This window comes from Hemiscyllium ocellatum, chromosome 22 (genome assembly GCF_020745735.1).
Source record: "Hemiscyllium ocellatum isolate sHemOce1 chromosome 22, sHemOce1.pat.X.cur, whole genome shotgun sequence".
NCBI classification, from domain to species: domain Eukaryota; kingdom Metazoa; phylum Chordata; class Chondrichthyes; order Orectolobiformes; family Hemiscylliidae; genus Hemiscyllium; species Hemiscyllium ocellatum.
In genome coordinates this window covers 50,861,814-50,885,622 of record NC_083422.1, presented here as the reverse complement: position 1 = coordinate 50,885,622, position 23,809 = coordinate 50,861,814, and the positions used below count along the sequence as shown (strand labels likewise).

General features: G+C 44.3%; 1 protein-coding gene across 3 annotated transcripts; it reads right to left on the bottom strand.

Moving 5' to 3' along the window:
- Positions 1-117: 117 nt before the first annotated feature.
- Positions 118-23,551, bottom strand: LOC132826518 (palmitoyltransferase ZDHHC16B-like). Of its 3 annotated transcripts, none has more exons than XM_060842483.1 (11): positions 23,467-23,551; positions 20,332-20,474; positions 16,325-16,577; positions 15,520-15,714; positions 14,885-14,973; positions 14,212-14,240; positions 13,583-13,716; positions 11,948-12,033; positions 11,533-11,656; positions 8,153-8,223; positions 118-1,647 (listed from the first exon to the last, which is right to left on the bottom strand). In XM_060842483.1, the coding sequence occupies exons 3-11, from the start codon at positions 16,559-16,561 to the stop codon at positions 1,536-1,538; spliced, it is 1,077 nt and encodes a 358-aa protein (XP_060698466.1). In that variant the 5' UTR covers positions 16,562-16,577; positions 20,332-20,474; positions 23,467-23,551; the 3' UTR covers positions 118-1,535. The 3 variants fall into 3 exon arrangements, with proteins under 3 accessions (XP_060698466.1, XP_060698467.1, XP_060698468.1); XM_060842484.1 differs by having other exon boundaries at positions 20,352-20,474; XM_060842485.1 differs by lacking the exons at positions 20,332-20,474; positions 23,467-23,551 and adding an exon at positions 17,935-18,058.
- Between the last annotated feature and the right edge of the window lie 258 nt (positions 23,552-23,809).

Genomic DNA, 23,809 nt, shown 5'->3' with positions numbered 1-23,809 from the left:
GTACATGGGACTCTGGACCCACAACAACACTCATGACTTTTTACTAGCCTCAAACAATCCTAGCAAATCACTTAGTTCAATGGTCAATAAATGATTTTCTGGGGAAATAGCAACTAGTGAGGTAATGAATCTGATACTTTATTTGTAACAACTTAATTGGGATTTCCAGCTCCAATCAGATTCTCCAGCCTCTGGTGTAGAGTATCCAGTTGGTCACATTAAACATACATATTACAAAGGTAATGCAGTTACATTAAGACAAGGAGAAAATAAGCTGCAAACATGGATCAACACTGAAAGAAGCCCCCCTTTTTGTTGGGGTCTGCTAAAGTGTTTTGGGTGCTGTAATACTTAATAAATTGCTCTTAAGTGTGAACCTTGCCACAGTGCAGTGGCAGAAACAGACCTAGCTTGTCCTTAACTGGACTCCACTCCAGTTTTCCAGTAAGGTGTCTCAGTGAAAAGTGAGGGAATTTTAATGTCAAAATTAAGGAATGATATTCAAATTGGCTCAACTGGATGTTATTATTCACATGACAGTTCTCACTCCTGCACTCAATAACCCCAAAGCTAATGAGCAGGGCAGGGATAAATTTCTGCTTCAGTAAAGGATGAGAAAGAAGCAATATTAATTCAACAAAGATTTAGCTTTGATTATTTACACTGGAATTTATGGATGAGGAGGAGTGGTTTTGATTAGGAACAGTACCTGCCTCGATGAAGCTGCTCTACCTGGTTCAGGCTCACATCAATGTCTCTGAAACTTGTTCCTCCCCCCCTACTGGGCAGTGAGAAACAGTGTACCCCAAGCTACAGATCCACTTAAAATCAGCACCCAAAATGACCTAATTCAGGACCTACATGACCACTTACTAAATACAAACACCACAATATATAACTGACTGCAGCAAAAAAAACAACTTCAGCCACCGCACAGCCTGAAAGCTTTTTAAAAACTAGCTACAATTTCTTCCACGGAAGGGTTTTAATTCATTAGAATCTGACTGTAAGAGAGTGATGGGAAGGGGTTGGTCCACTGGGGTTTTGGGGAGAAGTCTGCTGAGATCAAGTATGGGCACCCCTTCACCCTTCTGGCCACTCAGAAGTTATTCCCAGTTTCAACATCACCCAAAGTTAACAAAGAAAGCAATCATTATACAATAATCATTTACAGTTTTTATAAAACACAGTCCTTAAACCTTTGTTCAAAAAAAGGTCCCTGATAATGCCCATCCAAGGAAGCACAGCTTTGTGGCATGAGCATAACCAATAGTCAAGGAAATTTACTCCCCTCACATCTGCTCGGGTGTTTTATTGCTTCATTGACTCCGTAATTATTGCCTTTGAATGCAAGGAGCACCAGCCGATCACCACGGATCATTTGAATTTTCCTGTTCGAAAATTTGTATCTGTTATCAGACCCAGGATACACAGGGAAGTGTGAAGCTATTAGTTCTTTTCCTCCAATTTACAAATCCTCCAGGCAAACAAAAAAGCCTTTTTGATGTCTTTCGTCAGATGTCTCTTGTCATCCCTCAAATCGCCAGTATGGCCTTATCCACACTGAAGGCTGATGGCAGCGTCCATGTCATACCATTTCCATAAGGTAGGTGTGACGAGGGGAGCAGTAGGCGAGTAATCCAGTGACTGGAATGCAGAGGGCACAAATGTAATGATTCACCAATTACTAAAATAATAAACCTACAAATTATTGGCTACAGCAACAAAATAAAGTGCTCGAAACAGATGATCAGAAAAGAAGCCAACATGAAAACAAATCCAAAAATGTATGGACAGAAGAATAGCAAAAAAAAGAGGTACCAATTAGGGGCCAAAAAGAAGATTTAAGTTTGGTTAAAAAATAACCTATTTTGCATCTGTTTTCACCAAGGATGAACTTGGTGCCCACACTAAAATAAAAGAGGAGATAGGTGAGACACCTAATGGGTTAATAACTGATTTTAAAAAAGGAAGGATCAGGAGGGTTGGCTTTTACTTAAAGCAGCTGAGGTTCAGAGAGGGAATTATAAACAATGGCTTCAGTCTTCCCAATATTTAATGAGTGGACGTTTCTGCACATCCAACACTGGATAGGTGTACAAGAATGGAACCAAAAAGAAAAGATGAACAATCTTAAAAAGTTAGCAGTAACCCAGCAGATTGGGAAATATTAGAAACAAACAAAGGATGGTTGAAAGGTGAAATGGATGATGAAAAGAAATAAACCCTATTTTTCTGTTTTTATAAGAATACTAAAAAAACAATTAACTAAAGCACTCAACAATCCCATAGGGGATGAGGCTGGCAAGTTAATAATGGCAAGCAAGGTGGAGATTTTGAAAACACCCATTCAAAGTCTGAGGCAGGGCCACTGTGTTCTGTGACAGGAGTAGCAGTGGGGGCTGAAATTCCTTCCCTTGTCTGATTTCACAGGAGAAATTATAAAAGTATCTCAATAGAAGTTCAGCAAACAGAATGAGAAAATACCAGAAGCTAACATTAAAGGAGATCCAATCATTGAAGGGCACATGGATAGCAAAAAGGTGAGTCATGGAATAGGGCCATGAAAGTGGATTTACACATGGAGGAAGGAAGCATGGTTAAAAATATAAATGATTACTTGAAGGAAATCACTGAAGAGATAACGGATGCATTGGTTGTAATTGCAGAGATTCTGGAAAGCTATCAATACAACACTTTAAAAATGGAATGAGAAAGCAGGAAACTGTAGGCCAGTTAGCCTAACAGCCATCATTGCAGAAATATGTGAGAATCCAGAGTTAATGAGGTTATAGCAAGACACTTAGAAAATCCGAATACAATTAGGCAGTGTTAATATGGTTTTGTGAATGCGAAACAGTGTTTAACAAATTGGTTAGAACAACAGGATGTAAAAAGCAGGATAGATTAAGGGGAACTAGTGGATGCAGTGTATTTTGATTTCCTAGAGGCATCCAATAGGATATGACATAAAAGATTTGTACACAAAACAGGAGCTGATGATGTTAGGGCAATTTATTAGCACGGAGGCAGGAACAGTTAATTATTAGCACGGAGGCAGGAACAGTTAATTATTAGCACGGAGGCAGGAACAGTTAATTATTAGCACGGAGGCAGGAACAGTTAATTATTAGCACGGAGGCAGGAACAGTTAATTATTAGCACGGAGGCAGGAACAGTTAATTATTAGCACGGAGGCAGGAACAGTTAATTATTAGCACGGAGGCAGGAACAGTTAATTATTAGCACGGAGGCAGGAACAGTTAATTATTAGCACGGAGGCAGGAACAGTTAATTATTAGCACGGAGGCAGGAACAGTTAATTATTAGCACGGAGGCAGGAACAGTTAATTATTAGCACGGAGGCAGGAACAGTTAATTATTAGCACGGAGGCAGGAACAGTTAATTATTAGCACGGAGGCAGGAACAGTTAATTATTAGCACGGAGGCAGGAACAGTTAATTATTAGCACGGAGACAGGAACAGTTAATTATTAGCACGGAGACAGGAACAGTTAATTATTAGCACGGAGGCAGGAACAGTTAATTATTAGCACGGAGGCAGGAACAGTTAATTATTAGCACGGAGGCAGGAACAGTTAATTATTAGCACGGAGGCAGGAACAGTTAATTATTAGCACGGAGGCAGGAACAGTTAATTATTAGCACGGAGGCAGGAACAGTTAATTATTAGCACGGAGGCAGGAACAGTTAATTATTAGCACGGAGGCAGGAACAGTTAATTATTAGCACGGAGGCAGGAACAGTTAATTATTAGCACGGAGACAGGAACAGTTAATTATTAGCACGGAGGCAGGAACAGTTAATTATTAGCACGGAGGCAGGAACAGTTAATTATTAGCACGGAGGCAGGAACAGTTAATTATTAGCACGGAGGCAGGAACAGTTAATTATTAGCACGGAGACAGGAACAGTTAATTATTAGCACGGAGACAGGAACAGTTAATTATTAGCACGGAGGCAGGAACAGTTAATTATTAGCACGGAGACAGGAACAGTTAATTATTAGCACGGAGACAGGAACAGTTAATTATTAGCACGGAGACAGGAACAGTTAATTATTAGCACGGAGACAGGAACAGTTATTTATTAGCACGGAGACAGGAACAGTTAATTATTAGCACGGAGACAGGAACAGTTATTTATTAGCACGGAGACAGGAACAGTTAATTATTAGCACGGAGGCAGGAACAGTTAATTATTAGCACGGAGACAGGAACAGTTAATTATTAGCACGGAGACAGGAACAGTTATTTATTAGCACGGAGACAGGAACAGTTAATTATTAGCACGGAGACAGGAACAGTTAATTATTAGCACGGAGACAGGAACAGTTAATTATTAGCACGGAGGCAGGAACAGTTAATTATTAGCACGGAGACAGGAACAGTTAATTATTAGCACGGAGACAGGAACAGTTAATTATTAGCATGGAGACAGGAACAGTTAATTATTAGCACGGAGGCAGGAACAGTTAATTATTAGCACGGAGAGAGGAACAGTTAATTATTAGCATGGAGGCAGGAACAGTTAATTATTAGCACGGAGGCAGGAACAGTTATTTATTAGCACGGAGGCAGGAACAGTTAATTATTAGCACGGAGGCAGGAACAGTTAATTATTAGCATGGAGGCAGGAACAGTTAATTATTAGCACGGAGGCAGGAACAGTTATTTATTAGCACGGAGGCAGGAACAGTTAATTATTAGCACGGAGACAGGAACAGTTAATTATTAGCACGGAGACAGGAACAGTTAATTATTAGCACGGAGGCAGGAACAGTTAATTATTAGCACGGAGGCAGGAACAGTTAATTATTAGCACGGAGGCAGGAACAGTTAATTATTAGCACGGAGACAGGAACAGTTAATTATTAGCACGGAGGCAGGAACAGTTAATTATTAGCACGGAGGCAGGAACAGTTAATTATTAGCACGGAGGCAGGAACAGTTAATTATTAGCACGGAGGCAGGAACAGTTAATTATTAGCACGGAGGCAGGAACAGTTAATTATTAGCACGGAGACAGGAACAGTTAATTATTAGCACGGAGACAGGAACAGTTAATTATTAGCACGGAGGCAGGAACAGTTAATTATTAGCACGGAGGCAGGAACAGTTAATTATTAGCACGGAGGCAGGAACAGTTAATTATTAGCACGGAGGCAGGAACAGTTAATTATTAGCACGGAGGCAGGAACAGTTAATTATTAGCACGGAGGCAGGAACAGTTAATTATTAGCACGGAGACAGGAACAGTTAATTATTAGCACGGAGACAGGAACAGTTAATTATTAGCACGGAGGCAGGAACAGTTAATTATTAGCATGGAGGCAGGAACAGTTAATTATTAGCACGGAGGCAGGAACAGTTAATTATTAGCACGGAGACAGGAACAGTTAATTATTAGCACGGAGACAGGAACAGTTAATTATTAGCACGGAGGCAGGAACAGTTAATTATTAGCACGGAGACAGGAACAGTTAATTATTAGCACGGAGGCAGGAACAGTTAATTATTAGCACGGAGACAGGAACAGTTAATTATTAGCACGGAGACAGGAACAGTTAATTATTAGCACGGAGACAGGAACAGTTATTTATTAGCACGGAGACAGGAACAGTTAATTATTAGCACGGAGACAGGAACAGTTATTTATTAGCACGGAGACAGGAACAGTTAATTATTAGCACGGAGGCAGGAACAGTTAATTATTAGCACGGAGACAGGAACAGTTAATTATTAGCACGGAGACAGGAACAGTTATTTATTAGCACGGAGACAGGAACAGTTAATTATTAGCACGGAGACAGGAACAGTTAATTATTAGCACGGAGACAGGAACAGTTAATTATTAGCACGGAGGCAGGAACAGTTAATTATTAGCACGGAGACAGGAACAGTTAATTATTAGCACGGAGACAGGAACAGTTAATTATTAGCATGGAGACAGGAACAGTTAATTATTAGCACGGAGGCAGGAACAGTTAATTATTAGCACGGAGAGAGGAACAGTTAATTATTAGCATGGAGGCAGGAACAGTTAATTATTAGCACGGAGGCAGGAACAGTTATTTATTAGCACGGAGGCAGGAACAGTTAATTATTAGCACGGAGGCAGGAACAGTTAATTATTAGCATGGAGGCAGGAACAGTTAATTATTAGCACGGAGGCAGGAACAGTTATTTATTAGCACGGAGGCAGGAACAGTTAATTATTAGCACGGAGACAGGAACAGTTAATTATTAGCACGGAGACAGGAACAGTTAATTATTAGCACGGAGGCAGGAACAGTTAATTATTAGCACGGAGGCAGGAACAGTTAATTATTAGCACGGAGGCAGGAACAGTTAATTATTAGCACGGAGACAGGAACAGTTAATTATTAGCACGGAGGCAGGAACAGTTAATTATTAGCACGGAGGCAGGAACAGTTATTTATTAGCACGGAGGCAGGAACAGTTAATTATTAGCACGGAGACAGGAACAGTTAATTATTAGCACGGAGACAGGAACAGTTAATTATTAGCACGGAGGCAGGAACAGTTAATTATTAGCACGGAGACAGGAACAGTTAATTATTAGCACGGAGACAGGAACAGTTAATTATTAGCACGGAGACAGGAACAGTTAATTATTAGCACGGAGGCAGGAACAGTTAATTATTAGCACGGAGGCAGGAACAGTTAATTATTAGCACGGAGGCAGGAACAGTTAATTATTAGCACGGAGGCAGGAACAGTTAATTATTAGCACGGAGGCAGGAACAGTTAATTATTAGCACGGAGACAGGAACAGTTAATAGGAAAGAAAAAAGGAGAGACGGTCAGGATATGTTATTTTCAGGTTGGTAAACTAACTAGAGATATGCCACAGAGATCAGTGCTAGGTCTTCAATTATTTACCAGCCATGACAATGACATGGATGAAGAGACAGACTGTAATGTAGCCAAATTTTCTAAGGATATAATGAACGCAATTTGTAAGGAGATTTATCCTGCAAAAGAATATTGATAGGTTCAGTGAGTAGACTGAAGATTGGTATCATGTAGAAAAAAAGTGAACTTATCCTCTTGGACAGGAAGAATAGAAGGTTTTTGTTTTCAACAAGGCAAGACACGGCAAATGCTGCATTAGAGGGATCTTGGTGCCTTTGTAAATGAATCACAAAAGGTTATCATGCAGATACAATAAATAATTAGGAAGGCAATGAAATATTGGAATATAAAAACAGAAGTCTTGCTACAACTGTCGAGGACTTTATGATCATTGGTATAGTTTGGTCTTCTTATTTAAGGAGAGATATATACTTACACTGGAAACAGGTCACTAAAATGATTTCTGAGATGAAGAGATTGCCTTATGAAGAAGGTTGAGGAGGTGAGGCCTATTTACACTTCAGTTCAGAAGCATAAGAGGTAATCTTATTGAAACAGAAGATTTTGAGAAGGTAGATCCTGGGAGGAAGTTGACCCTTATTGGGGGAAATCTAGAATTAGCGGACTCTATTTAAAATTAAGGAGTTTATCATTTAAGACACAGATGAGAAGGAATTCGTTCTCAGAGGAAAGTCGAATTGTTTTCCACACAAAGCATGGAGGCTGATCTTTGGTAATAGTCAAAGCTGAGCTAGATAATTTTTGTTTGACGAGGAAGTTCAGGATTATGATATAGAGATAAGAGAGTGGAGTAAAGGCACAATCAGATCAGTCACAATCTTATCAAATGTGGCTCAGGGGCCTGCAATATTTATGATCATGGGGGAAAATTGAGAAATAATTGCTGAGGTTAGGAAATCTTCCTTCGCAGCAAGTGTTTAGAATCTGGAATGTGTTGCCAGTCAGTGTGGTGAAACCAGATCAATCATTGCTTTTCAACAGCAATTGTACTAACACCAGAAGGTTTAAACATCATGGGCCACAGAGAAAAAGGGCTGGAAATGAGACTCGCTAAATTGCTTGAGAGCTGGTATAGGTTTGATGGGCTAAACGGTGAACAATTGAGCTGTAATCAGGAAAACTAAAGAAACAAGGAGCAGGGAAAGAGGATGGAGAGGGGAAAGTGGAATGAGTGAGCTAACTAGCCCATTTACAATTCATAATTTCTGTTGAACTCCATGGTAAACACTTACCTTCGTTTTTCTATCCCAAGAAATAATTTCAAGTTGTTCAGTTTGCCAGCATGATAGGGATTCCTGAAAATCTGATTAAGGTGAAGAAAATTGTAAAACAAGATTGAGGCAACTTCAAGCATAGATTGGGTGACTGCTTTGCACAATTCCTACATTCTATCCTGAAAAAAAAAGGACCCTGAGCTTGCATTTAGCTGCCATTTCAACACACCACTGTGCTTTCTGGCCAACATCGCTGTCTCAGGCTTGCTGCAGTGTTTCACCTCATTTTCCACTTGAGAACTCCACAGTGTTCAAGACTCAATATAGAGTTCAACAACTTTAGTGCGTGAGGCACACTCACCCATGTCCTTACCCCAACCCCCACACACCAGGTCTTGTTATCACATAGTCTATTATACACCACCCATCATTATACATTCCTTTGTCAGTCCAGAGATATTTGTATCATTGATAGCCACAGGTGAGGTACTGGAGGCTGGATAACATGGTGCCACTGTTTAAGAATGGGTGGTAAGGAAAAACCAGGGAATTATAAACTGGTGTGACTTGTACACTTAATGGTAAGGTCCTCGGGAATGTTGCTGAACAAAGAGACCTTGGAGTGCAGGTTCATAGCTCCTTGAAAGTGCAGTCACAGGTAGAAAGGACAGTGAGGAAGGCATTTGGGATGCTTTCCTTTATTGGTCAGAGTATTGAGTACAGGAGTTGGGAGGTCATGTTGCGACTATACAAGACATTGGTTAGGCCACTGTTGGAATATTGCATACAATTCCGGTCTCTTTCCTATCAGAAAGATGTTGTGAAAATTGAAAGGATTCAGAAAAGATTTACAAGGATGTTGCCAGGGTTGGAGGATTTGAGCTATAGGGAGAGGCTGAATAGGCTGGGGCTGTTTTCCCTGGAGTGTTGGAGGCGGAGGGCAGATCAGAATTGAACACAGTACTCCCAAAGTGGCCTCACTAATCTTCTGTACAGCTGCAACATGACCTCCAAACTACCATACTCAATGCATTGAACAATAAAGGAAAGCATACCAAACACCTTCACTATTCTGTCTACCTGTGACTCCTCTTTCAAGGAGCTATGAACCTGCACGCCAAGGTCTGTGTTCAACAACACTCCCCAGGATTTTACCATTAAGTGTATAAAGTTCTGCCCTGATTTGCCTTCTCAAAATGTAGCACCTCACATTTATCTAAATTAAATTCCATCTGCCACTCCTCGGCCCATTGGCCCACCTGATCTGAGATAACCTTCTTTACTGCCCACTACATCTCCAATTTTGGTGTCATCAACAAACTTACTAACCATACCTCCTATGTCCAAATAATTTATATAAATGACAAAAAGTAGAGGACCCAGCACTGATCCTTGTGCTCACCACTGGTCACAGGCCTCCAGTCTGAAAAACAACCCTCCACCACCACCCTATCTTCTGACTTTGAGCCAGTTCTGTATCCAAATAGAGAGTTCTCCCTGTAACCCGTGAGATCTAACCTTGCTCACTGGTCTCCCATGGGGAACCTTGTCAAACACCTTACTGAAGTCCATATAGATCACATCTACCACTCTGCCCTCATTAATCCTCTTTGTTATTTCTTCAAAAAACTCAATCAAGTTTGTGAGACATGATTTCCCACACACAAAGCCATGTTAACTATCTCTAATCAGTCCTTGCCTTTCCAAATACATGTACATCCTGTCCCTCAGGATTCCCTCCAACAACTTGCCTACTACCAACATCAGGCTCACTGGTCTATAGCTTATCCCTAGCTTATCCTTACCACCCTTCTTAAACAGTGGCACCAGGTTAGCCAACTTCCAGTCTTCCGGCACCTCACCTGTGACGAGGGATGATACAAATATCTCAGCAAGAGGCCCACGACTATGTGGTGCAGGTAAAGAACAGGGTTAGACACAGAGTAAAGCTCCCTCTACACTGTCCCAGAAGTATTTTCTGTGGACAGCGTAGAGGTAGATTTACTCTGTATCTAACTAAAATAACTCCACAGTGGTCAATACCCCATCACCAACTCACCATTTATTTATACACGGAGAGTTCTTGACACTGATCCAGCTCCTTCAGAGCCAGCTCTCGGAGCGAGCAGAACCTTTGATACTCCTGGTTGACCCATTATAATCACTAGACCAGTAAAAAATCTTCGAGTAAACCTCCCCCCACCTTGTCTCAGTCGGTTCCCTCAACTCAGCACCGCCCTCCTAACCTGCAATCCTCTTCCTGACCTCTCCGCCCCCATCCCACTCCGGCCTATCACCCTCACCTTGACCTCCTTCCACCTATCCCACCTCCATCGCCCCTCCCCCTAGTCCCTCCTCCCTACCTTTTATCTCAGCCTGCTTGGCTCTCTCTCTCTCATTCCTGATGAAGGGCTTATGCTCGAAACGTCGAATTCTCTATTCCTGAGATGCTGCCTAACCTGCTGTGCTTTGACCAGCAACACATTTGCAGCTAATCACTAGACCAACCCTGTGCTATATCTGCCTGAACAGGAAAGGTGTCTGACATATAGCACAGCATCCCTTGTGTTAATGATCAAAGAATACATACATGGTACTTTTTGGTGGCCCTTGCTCTCCCACAGCCACGATAGGCAGCATAGGAGAGAGAGCAATTTTTGCACCTGTGACTCACTGCCAATAGAGATAGCAAAGGATCACTGGCTGAGGTCATCAGGTCACACATGTCACATGAACTGTGCTTTTCAGATGGGGATTAAATCTTGCACCCTCACCCCCACCACCCTGTGCGTTCACCATCTTCTGCCCACCACCAAGTGACAACTGTGAACCCTGCACTAAGCCCTGCTCAGGGGGACAGCCTCTCTATGACATTATTCAATGAATTCAGTGTGGGATCAGGACATGGGCAGTTGTCTGACTCTGAGAAAAGAATTCAACATTCAAGTGAGGTGAACTAAAACAGTGCTGCTTGTTTCTTCACCTGCATCTCTCAGGCAATGATCTAGGTTGCCATGCCTCCTGGCCCAGTCAGCTATTCGACTGCAGAAGTCCAGCACAATACCTCACTTTCCCACCAGTCACTAGACAGAAATCAAACTGGTGCTCCTGGAAGCTTTCATCCACTTCTGTACCACTTGACACAGCACCCCTCAACGCCATAACCTCCTAACACTGACCCCACCCCATAACCCCCATCACCGCCCCAACGCAGTAAATCTCTCGAAGTCTTACGTGACACATGCCCCCTCACCCCCAACATTACACCCCAACCCAGCCGACACAGCACGCAACAGCAAAACCCAAGAGCAGCCGACACAGCTCCCATCTTTGCAGTATCCTGAGAGCTGGGGCCCTCATGCACACGACACTGCCGAGTTCCGACTCCTACGACTTACTCTGCCTTTCTTCTGCTGTCTCTGCCGTTCCTTCTTGTTGATGTGTCTCTCAATGCTGGTCTCCCCACAGAGAATGAGGACAGTGTGCCAGATGGTGAGGCCACTGAGAGCCAGGGCTACAGAACTGACCAAGGAAATGGGGGGGGGGTGGAGAGAGGGGAACAAATCAACCACAGATCAACCTTCAAGCCCCAAAAGTCACATGTCCTCCCGACACTCACAACCTGAGAAAGGATAATTATATTTAGCTGGTACTTTATTATTTAATCTAAGAGACATCCCATTCCCATCGCATACAGTTACATTACTGTGAAGTGAATACCCTCATTAGGCAATCATAGCAGACATTCTGTGCTCAGCAAGATCCCATAATACAAACACAAGTGTGGTTGTATCAGGAAATGAAAACACTGACCTGCAGAGAACCCAGAGATAAATTATACACTTGTGGAAAATTTTTTCTCGGAAGGATATGGTGGGAGCTGTAGTCTCTGTGGCCGTCTGTCAGAGAGAAAGACAGAAAAGGGGACAGAGAGAGAGAGAAAAAGAGACCATTAGTCAGGAGCCAAGGGAAATCACACTTATCTATACCTCACACATCACTCTCATTATCAAAGAAAGCTTTAGTTATTTCAAACAAAGAAACTTAATTGCTTAAAGAAGAAAATGAATAAACAGCAGATTGTCTCCAATACCTTTGAGGATGTGAAAGAAATGCAAGGATTGTTGTAATATAGGGACTACAGCAGCTGTTATATGCACAGCAAGCTCCCACAAACAGCAGTGTGATATAATTGCTCGATCATTTCCTTCTCACAATATCAATTGAGTGTTAAATATCAGCCAGGACACCATAGCGAACCCTCTTGCACCTTTGAGAAATAAGGCTGTCTGCTGAGGGGACAGGGAGGGGTTGTTCAATTTAATATCTCAACCAAAAGACGAGACACTGGCGAGAGCAGCACTTTGCCACTTGATCAGCCTCAATGTTTCTGAGTAAATGACTGAAGACTTAAACCTGGCCCCGAATTAACTGAGCAGCAATCGTCCACACCTAAGCACCAGCAGAATTCAGCCAATCTGGACTCGAGCTTGTGGTATACAGGACCCAAATAGGAAGCTGGCACAGAGCTAAATGGCCTCCACTTGCTCTGTAACACTTGTCAGGAAACCTACAGCACAGAAACAGATCCTTCGATCCACCTTGTCTGCACCCACCAGGACTCCTTATCTGACCTAGTCCCATTTGCCAGCATTTGGCCCATAACCCTCTCAACCCTTCCTATCCATATACCCATCCAGATGCCTTTTAAATGTTGTCATTGTATCAGCCTCCACCACTTCCACACACCCACACCACACTCTGCGTGAAAATATTACCTCTCATTCTGTGACATAGTTATCCACTGGTCCATCAGGGAGAGATAGCGCGAAGTTTTTAAACACAAGGTTTGATCAAAATTCTGGATTTCGAAGCAGAGCCCAGTGTAAACATTATCAATAAAATACACAGCTGCTTTTTAATGTGTATTTTGGGACAAGTAAGATAACAGTGTCACTTCAATTGAGGAGCACCCTGACTTCACAGAAGCAGGCTAACTTTTCTGGTCACATGCTCTAGATTTCCAAAATTAGAAAGAAACTTTCCTGTTGGAATTTGAGTAGGACACAGTCAATGCTCTTGTCTAAGAGATGACCTATTAGAGATTTTTTTTTAAAGTCATTAAGGTGTTTCAATAGGGTAGACATAGTGAAGGCGCGAGAAAAATGATATAAGGCAGTCACTGAATGACCAGAAGCAAACTGTGCACCTCGAATGGTGACAGTGTCGGAATCACCACCACAGGGTGGGTGAGGTGAACAATGATGATGTTCTTAAAGGAGATATTAGATACGCACATAATGAAACAGGATTTACCGATAGGCTGAGAAGATGGAGGGTTGCTCTGGTGGAGCACAAACACAACTAAACAATCCAGAATACATTCTACATAAGGAATCATGTCAGACATATCATTCCAGCACACCAATGTGAACACTCGCAGCTTACGTTGATGGTGAAATATGCATCTACAAACAACTCCCTGCTGCTCACACTACAGTACACACAGCCCAGTGTCATAAATAGGCAGAAGGAGAAGAAGTATCGATGGTTAAAATGGCCCACACAGTTATTCAGCCAAGCTGGGCTGTAGAGTTAAGGAGAACAGACGAATCTGGGGAGGAGCTGCAACAACAGAGCCTCCTTTTATTTCATTCCTTTAATGCTTCAGAAGGGGTTTTCTGAAATTCAGCTAGCGTTTCTTCATTACACCTCATGCTGTACATGGGTGTGACTGATGGAAACAAGATAGTTAGAGCATGACTCTATATATAACACATTCTATGCCAACCTGGGAGTGTTTGAAGAGGTCAGTATGGGGAAGCTTTACTCTGTATCTAATCCTGTGCCGTACATGTCCTGCAGTGTGTGTAGTGGAAACGTCAGTCTGTACCAAATACACACTGTAGCTCCCCTGGGAACACTTAACTGAGAGACAGTAAAGGGGGAGCTTTAATCTGTACCTAACCCCATAATGTAAATGTCTTGAGTGTGTTTGATACGGCTTTCTAGACTAACTCAGTTTGAAAAGGATTTAAAATTGCAAATGCTAAAACATTAAAGTGCAAAAAGGATACGACAATGATGATCCATTTTCAATATACATCTGGAAGATAATAAAGTACTGGTTAATCAATGGAGCAGTATTACCTCATCCTGCTCCTCATATAAAGTCTATTGTAAATAAAAAAAAGGGATCAAACTGTGCCAGTATGCTGTTAAAAAAAATCAGTAGTGCCCTTTAAGGAAGGAAACCTGCTGCTCTTGTCCAAACTGGTCATGGACCAGCTCTATCCTACGCATCCACCCTCTGATGCTCAAATCAAATAACTACCAGGGTTTAAAAATAAAGGGTTTAAAAATATTCTCAGGGCAATTATAAATGAACAGTAAATGTCACCTTTATCAACAATACCCATATTCTGAGCAAAACAGGATTAGTTCCACAGAGAGTCATCCAGCGGTTACCCTATTCAGGTGGGTGTGGGATGGTGAGTGCAGGTTGCCTATTCAACTGTGGGAAAAAGCACAGCAGTGCTCCAGCCAACACCTCCCCTCCGCCCTCACCCCCACCCCCACCCCCACCCCGAATAAGCCTATGTTAATCAACCACGCAGGAACGACCCTTCCCCTAAACACAATTATATAAACAAGCAGTTGGAATATCCCAACCGATTAATCCTGCTTTTCCCCTGCCAAGGGAACATTAAACCTCAAGGCTACTTCAAATGGACAGAACAAAACTCTTACCGATTACATATGCTGCAGTGATGGGTACGAGCTGGTTTGGGATTAATACACTTCCTGCAGATTGAAACCATTGGAATGTCACTTTTCCCCTGCGAATAAAGATGGAGATAACCAAGCTTCAGCATGGAGTAGATACGGAATAAACTCTACACTGTCCCCATCAAATCTTCCCAGGACAGAGTTAAAAATCACAACACCAGGTTATAGACCAACAGGTTTATTTGGAAGCACTAGCCTTCAGAGCACTGCTCCTTCATCAGGTGGTTGTGGAGGAGCAGCACTCAGAAAGCTAGTGCTTCCAATTAAACCTGTTGGACTGTAACCTGGGGTTGTGTGATGTTTAACTTTGTACACCCCAGTCCAACCCCAGCATCTCCAAATCATGATTCCCAGGACAGGTGCAGCACAGGGTTTCTGTGCATAAAGTGATTGCTCCATTACTTACATTTATACATTGTGAATAGTGCTATACAAATGCAAACAACTTCCTTTCAACACTCTTCTCTCCCTTTATGATAGCAAAGAATTACCTTCACAAACCTTTCACACCCTGCCATGAACCACACACCCTTTCTGTTCTTTCCAAATTAGTCTCTTCTCCTGTCCACCTTACCTTGCATTCAAAGAGTCCATACCTCTGTTGGATATCCGGGGTGTGTCCGCACAGCTTTGTAGTAGTGAAATACAATCTGCATAAGGTTCCAGTGCCCGTAGCAAAGGTGCCATGCAATCCAGCCCACAGGGTACGTACTCATGATGACCGGCAGCACACAAATATAGACAATCATCACAATGGTGGTCGTCAGAATAATGACCAGGATCACAAAGACCTGCAAAAGACAAAATGAAGAAGCAATTAATCTAAACAAAAGTGTGAGGAGGAGGAGAGGTTGAGACATTACACCCCAAACTAGAAGGCTCAAGTCAGGAGTGTGAAGGAACACTCTCCAGTTGCCTGGAAAAGTGCAGTTCCAATAAAACTCAAGAAACTCAACACCATCCAAGACAAAGCAGCCCGCTTGATTAACATCCCATCATCAATTCCCTTCACTAACACCACAAAGTAGTAGCAATGTGTACCATCTGTAAGATACCTTGGAGAGTTGCTGCAGTGTATCTGCCAAACCTATGACCTCAATCACCTGAAAGTAAAAGGGGAGCAGATGCGTAGAAAATCACTAACTGCAAATTCCCAAAGCAACAGAGCATCCTGACTTGGAATTATATCACCATAAACTTCAATGTTGCTGAATCCTAGAATTCTCTTCCAAAGAGCATTGTGGGTGTGCCTGTACTAAATGAACCACAGCACTGTATGAAGGCAGCTAGTCACCGGCATCCCCTGGGCAATTACAGATGGGAAGTAAATGCTGGCCCAGTCAGAGACACTGACATTCCAAGAGTGGATATCAAAAAATTACCTGAAGATGCTACACTCACCATTCCAAACCACCTGGTCACATGATCTACCAGCCAATAGATGGGCTCAAACAAGGAGTCAAGGACAACATCAGTGTTGGTGAAGGTGTTGTAAACGAGTGAATTGACACACAGTTTGCTGTAGCTCCAGAGGGTCCTCACACGGTGGAAGAGCTTCGAACGCCGCCTGCGGCCTAGTCGGAGACACTTCAGGAACAAACGCATCGCTGTACAGACACAATGCAGTCGCCTTCTCATTCCAGCAGTGGCTAGCCTGTAAGAAGGAATTAGAATATACCTGGGTATAGGTTAGCTCGGGACAGTAAAGCTCCCTTTAACAGAGTAAATCTCACTCTATGCTTTTAAACTGAAAGTAGTTCTCCCTCGACACTATCAAACACTCCCAGGACTGTTGAAGCAAAGACTAAGAATACTGCAGCTGATGTAATGTTTAAAACTTTAAGGAATTATAGAAACAGGAGTAGGCCATTCAGCCCCTCAAGCCTGTTCCTCAATTCAATGAGATCATGGCTGATCTATGGCCAAACTCCATACACCCTGCCTTTGGCCCATGTGCCTTAAATAGCTTTGCTTAATAACATTTTTTCTATCTCTGATTTAAAATGACCAACTGATCTAGCATCAATGAACAAATGCAAATGTTCCACTGTTCTTTTTAAGAACCGAACATTCTAAGCAGGAAATAAAGGTGGGCGTGTGATCAAAGAGATACCTCAAGTTGAAATAAAACTAGAAAACTGAATTGGAAGAGGGTAGCATTCTCCAAGGTTTCATTTTCCAGGTGAACAGGTGAAAAAAAAACTTTTATTGTTACAGCACCTTTCACAACCTCAGGAAATCCCAAAAGTTGAAATATAATTTTAATGTGAATTACCAAGGAACAGAAGACAGATCGCAAAAGCTTGTTTTGGTAAATGAAATGGAAAGGATTAGTCAGGACAAATGTGGCCCAATCGGGGTAATAACAGCAGAACATATCAAGGTACAAGGAAATGACAGAGAAACTAAACAATTACTTTGTATCTATCTGCCTGGAAGGAAATACAGAAAATCTCCCATAAATACTAGGTGACCAAGGTACTGGTGAAAGTGAGGAACTAAGAGAAATTAGTAATACTGAACTAAAAAGGTGGCAAATGAAACATCAACTGAACTGAAAGCTGACAAATCCCCCGGACCAAATGAGCGTCATCCCAGCATATTAAAAGCGGTGAAACAAAAACAGAAAATGCTGGAGAAACTCAGCAGGTCTGGTAGCATCTGTGGAGAGAAAGCAGGGTCAATGTTTTGGGTCCAATGACCCTTCATCAGACCTGGATCCAAAACATTGCTCTGCTTTCTCTCTGAAGCTCATGCCAGACCTGCTGAGATTTTCTAGCAATTTCTGGTTTTTGTTTCAGATTTTCAGGATCAGCTGTTTTGAATTTATTTTATCGTTATGTTCAAAGAGATGGCAGATGTATTGCTGGTTATCTTTCAATATTCTATTGATTCTGGAAAGGTTACTGCAGACTGGACAGTAGCAAATATATCACCAATACTTTTGAAAGGAGGTAGAATGGAGTATTACAGACTTGTTAAATTTACAACAATTTGTTAATGCCACAAACCTGAGGACATATGATGAGAATGTGGGTCATGACAGCGAGAGAAGGGAGGGTTTGAACTTCTCCCCTGAACTTCTACAAGGTTTGTAGAATATCAAGGAATCAGGTGAATTATAGGTACCCAGAAGTGATTTATAGACTGGAAACTAATCGAGGGGTTTCAGAGTTTAAATGTAGTATAACATACATGCAGGATTGAGTTACAGATTGGAACCTAATCGAGGAGTTTAGGGTTTATATGTAGTTTAATAGATACGATGGTTTGAGTTACTGATTGGAATCTAATCAAGGGGTTTAGGAGTTTATATGTAGTGTAACAGATGTGTGGGATTGAATTAGAGACCGGAAACTAATTAAGGGGTTGGGGGCTTTCTACATAGAGTACAGATACGCAGGAGTGCGTTACAGACTAGAAATTAATCAAGGGGTTCAAGAAACAGTAAAGTTACAATTTATAATGGACGTGTTAACTGAACAGTTAGAAAACAAATAAGCTAAACTCAATATCCATTTGTGAAAGGAAAATAAAGCTTGACAAACTTGGGAGTTTTTGAGGCTGTTCTTTTTCATACAGGCAAAAGAAAACAATGGTCACGATGTACTAGGACAGTGGATCTTTGACATCTATCAGAGTAGTATGGCCACCATTTATCGGCTTATCTGGAGAGAACACCTCTGACAGCGCAGCACTCCTGCAGTACTATCTGTCTGTTGGATGAGATTTCAATCCAAGCTGCCCAGATATTAAATATCTTAGGGATCCATTAACAGAATGGGTGATCACATGAATATTGCTCTGTTGACAGTAGGAGAAATCACAGGAATAGCAGCATGTCATTCTGCTCCTCAAGACCATTTCCATTCCAACTGAGACATATGGCTCCACCCCATTAACCTATATTTGATCCAAATTCCCCTTATTCCACAAAGTGCTATCAGTCCTAGTCTTGACAGCTCTCATTTAGTCCCAAATCCAGAATATTTTTCAGGCAGAATGATCTAGATTTCAACATTCTATATTGAATAAAAGATTGCTGATAACCCTAAGTTAACACAGTCAAGCTCAGCTGAATTGCCATTTGCTAGTGGTGGTGGTCTCATACTTTCACAGTTAACAACAGCCACTGCAGCGGCACACTGACTGCAATTCACTGCAAAGGCTATACGGTGTATTGGCAGCAACATGAATCGCTCTATAAATCTAAGAGCGGATTCTCTTGAAAAGTGGGTGAATTCATATGCAATCTATAGAAATTGGATGAGGTGAGGAAGAAGAGGAGAATCTTCCTTCTGATTTTAGCCTCCATCTGTTTAATTTCTCTTCACAGTGGAACTTTTCCCTTTGTTTTTGAGGGGAGTGGTTTGCAGCAGTTATAGGGTGAGGGAGGGAAGAAGGGGGAGAAGTTCAAATCCTTCCTTCTCTTGCTGCCATGACTCACATTCTCATCATAAGTCTTCAGGTGTCTGGCATTAGCAAATCATACAACACCCCCTCACTAAAACCAACTGCAGGTTAATTCCAATAAAGGTAGTGGTGGAGTCTGACAAAGTGGAAATCATTACTTACTTTCCAGCGTCAATGTCAAGGGCAAATAAGAAAAGATCAGAGCAGCCATACACTAAGCTAAAGGGAGGAAGGTGTGGGTCAATACAGGTCAGATAATGTGAAATTGAGGAAATGCATGAGACAGCACTTCCGAATATCACATAATACTTACTGCAGAATTGAACTGGGAGAGTTCGGATACAGAGTGGGAGGTTGGAGGTGAGAGAGAGTCACATTATTTATAGGCACAAGTTAACCTGCAGTGACGACAATTGAAATGGTCAACAGAGACGGTCTGCTGATAACCTACTTGGATTTCACAAACAATTTGCAATACCATTCATACACAAGACTGTCTTATCAAACACCCTCCCATTACGTAGATATAATCCCCCCTGAACCCTTCCATTAAGATTCCAGCTTGCAATTCATTCCTGCTATCTGTTTTTCTATACATACGACAGTCCTCCTGAACCCCTCGATTAGTTTCTAGTCTGTAACGCACTCCTGCGTATCTGTACTCTATGTAGAAAGTTCCCAACCCCTTGATTAGTTTCCGGTCTCTAATTCAATCCCACATATCTGTTACACTACATATAAACTCCTAAACCCCTTGATTAGATTCCAATCAGTAACTCAATCCATCGTATCTATTGAACTACATATAAACCCTAAACTCCTTGATTAGGTTCCAATCTGTAACTCAATCTTGCATGTATGTTACACTACATTTAAACCCTGAAACCCCTCGATTAGTTTCCAGTCTAAAAATCACTTCTGGATATCTGTTATTCATATATAATCCACCTGAATCCCTTGATAGTCTAAAAACCTTGTAGAAGTTCAGTCCGCACCTCAAGATGAGTTCACTCACTGATAGATGAGTACAGTAGAAACAGTGACCCAGGATCTAAGGAAACAGGCATTGTGCGCTGACTCCTGCAGGCTTCCTGAGGTTGTTGTTGAACTTCAAGGTACAGTAGTTGGTGAATAATGTCTGCAATAAGAACAAAGGATAAATTAGCCAGATTAGATTAATACTTCCACTCACTATAATAACTAGGAGATCCTGTGGTCAGGTGCTGAAATGGGTGTGAAGGTCCAGCGTAGTGTGTATTGAGGGTGTAAGGTGATTAACATTACTCTCTTTCTGAGCACAGACAATATTTCTTCGGCAATTAAATCAAAGCTACACAATCCAACAAATAGTAATGCATAACAATGACAGATTGCAGGATGAGTGGAGTACATTGACTTTTTCCTTCTCTATTAGTGTCCTTCCTGTCCTCACTCGCTCCCTCCCTCCCTCTGACAATCTTTAAAGCCCAAGCCCAGAGACACCTATCCACTCTATTTCCCTCAACGTCTCTCCCAGGGATCCTATCCTGGGCTTTTACCAAGCTGCCTACATTAGTCTTGCCACATTAAATGCACAGAGGTTCCACAGGGAGAGACAACAACAGAATAGTGACGTTGCACTGACTAGGTCCTGGCCAAAAAACACCAATTGGTTTTTGAAAAGTCAATCCACATTGTGATCGTTAGGATCTCTTCTGTTGGTGGCTGAGAGGCTAGGGTACAGACAAACTTCTATGGTGAGACATGAGAAACCTTTGAATACCTGGGAAAGAAAAGGGAAACGATAAGCAAGAGCCGCTGTCCAACACATCCGGTTGCTGTCAGTTAGTTACGTTTTAATGAAGAGGTTGGTCAAACTTAATTAATTTAGTCAGTTAATTATGAATGAGTCAGGTCCAAGTAATAAAGACTATTACTTTATATAATTGATGGTGAAATCCTACCACAGCTTTCAGACTAGAGTTCATCAACAACAAACTTATTCAAGGTATGGGTTAGTCTACAAAGGAACATGCACAATATCACTATCATGATACACAGCTCTCAGTCTCAGAGCACAATGCTGCACGATCATTCTCCTTGGGAACAAAGATACCAGACTTTCAGTTCTAAACTACTGTCCACACACACTCTCCTCATCCCTATTATCCCTTTGTTCAGGTACAAAATTGCCTTGTGAGGGAAAGGTGAAGTTCCAGCTGACCATGAAGAACAGCATGAACCAAATGGACCAAAATGGTCTATCGCTGCATAGCAAATTGAAGGTGTTGCTCTGTAAAGCTTGCAAATTCCTCACCTGGGGGAAGGAGGGGAAGGCAGGGGGTGGGGGAAGGGGAATGGCGGGGGGTGAGGGGAGGGGGGAATGGCAGGGGGTGGAGGGGAGAATGGCGGGGGTGGGGAAGGGGGGAACGACGGGGGGGGTGGGGGGGGGGAAGGGGGGAACGACGGGGGGGTGGGGGGAAGGGGGGAACAACGGGGGGGTGGGGGGAGGGGGGAACAACGGGGGGGTGGGGGGGTGGGGGGGAATGGGGAACGACGGGGCAAGGGGGGAACGACAGGGAGGTGGGGAGGAATGGGGGAATGACAGGGGGGTGGGGAGGAATGGGGGAACGACAGGGGGGTGGGAGGGAATGGGGGAACGACGGGGGGTGGGGGGAAGGGGGAACGACGGGGGGGTGAGGGGGAAGGGGGAACGACGGGGGGTGAGGGGGAAGGGGGAACGACGGGGGTGAGGGGGAAGGGGGAACGACGGGGGGTGAGGGGGAAGGGGGAACGACGGGGGGGTGAAGGGGAAGGGGGAACGACGGGGGGGTGAAGGGGAAGGGGGAACGATGGGGGGTGGGGGGGGGAGGGGGAACGACGGGGGGAGGGGGAACGACGGGGGGGTGGGGGAAGGGGGAACGACGGGGGGGTGGGGGGGAAGGGGGGAACGACGGGGGGGTGGGGGAAGGACTGGAGGGTGGGGGAAGAGGGGAAGGACGGGGGAACGACTGGAGGGTGGGGGAAGGGGGGAAGGACGGGGGGTGGGGGAAGGGGGGAAGGACGGGGGGTGGGGGAAGGGGGGAGCGACAGGGGGGTGGGGGAAGGGGGGAGCGACAGGGGGGTGGGGGAAGGGGGGAGCGACAGGGGGGTGGGGGAAGGGGGAACGACGGGAGGTTGGGGAAGGGGGAACGACGACGGGGGGTGGGGAAGGGGGGAACGACGGGGGGGGGGTGGGGAAGGGGGGAACGACGGGGGGGGAAGGGGGAACGACGACGGGGGGTGGGGGAAGGGGGAACGACGACGGGGGGTGGGGGAAGGGGGAACGACAGGGGGGGAAGGGGGATGACGAGGGTGGGGGAGGGGATGACGGGGGTGGGGGAAGGGGGGATGACGGGGGTGGGGGAAGGGGGGATGACGGGGGTGGGGAATGATGGGGGGAGGAGGGGGATGATGGGGGGAGGAGGGGGATGATGGGGGGAGGAGGGGGATGATGGATAGGGGTGGGGGAGGGGGGATGATGGGGGTTGGGGAGGGGAATGATGGGGGTGGGGGGAATGATGGGGGTGGGGGGAATGGTGGGGGTGGGGGTGGGGGGAATGGTGGGGGTGGGGGTGGGGGAATGATGGGGGGGGAATGATGGGGGTGGGGGTGGGGGAATGATGGGGGTGGGGTGGGGGGGGATGGTGGGATGATGGGGGTGGGGGAGGGAAAGTGATGAGGGTGGGGTGGGGGGATGATGGGGCGGGGGAGGGCGCGATGGGTGTGTGGGAGGGGGGAGGGGGAGGGGGTGATGGGGGAGGGGTGGATGATGGGTGTGGGGGTGGGGGGAATGATGGGGGTGGGGGTGGGGGGAATGATGGGGGTGGGGTGAGGGGAATGATGGGGGTGGGGGTGGGGGGAATGATGGGGGTGGGGGTAATGATGGGGGTGGGGTGAGGGGAATGATGGGGGTGGGGGGATGATGGGGGTGGGGGTTGGGGGGATGATGGGGGCGGGGGAGGGAGCGATGGGTGTGTGGGAGGGGGGAGGTGGGATGGTGGGGGATAATGGAGGTGGGGGAGGGGAATGGAGGATGAGAATGATGGAGGTGAGGGTAAAGTATGGGGGAATTGATGAAGAGGGAGGAAAATACAATATTCTTTCCTGACCTTGAGCCGGCGATGCCGCCGGGAACTGTCCGCCGTTCCCGGGCTCCGCTCAGCGACTGCCGCCGGCTGCAATGTTGATCGCGAGTGTCCTGACACTGCGCGTGCGCATGTCGCAGGCAAGCTATGCCGGGTGATGTAGTTCGTCGCTGACAATCCATAACGGGAGTTCACGCAGGCCCAGCAGTCCCGAGAACTGCATCTCCCATCATCCTTTCACACCGGCACCCATCCCAGTCATGCTGAATCGCTTACACAATGGCAAAGGAGAGGAAGACGTAAGCAATCGATCAGAACATATGATTTCGTCATACAAGGATGGGAAATTGTGGGAGGTCTGATCAAT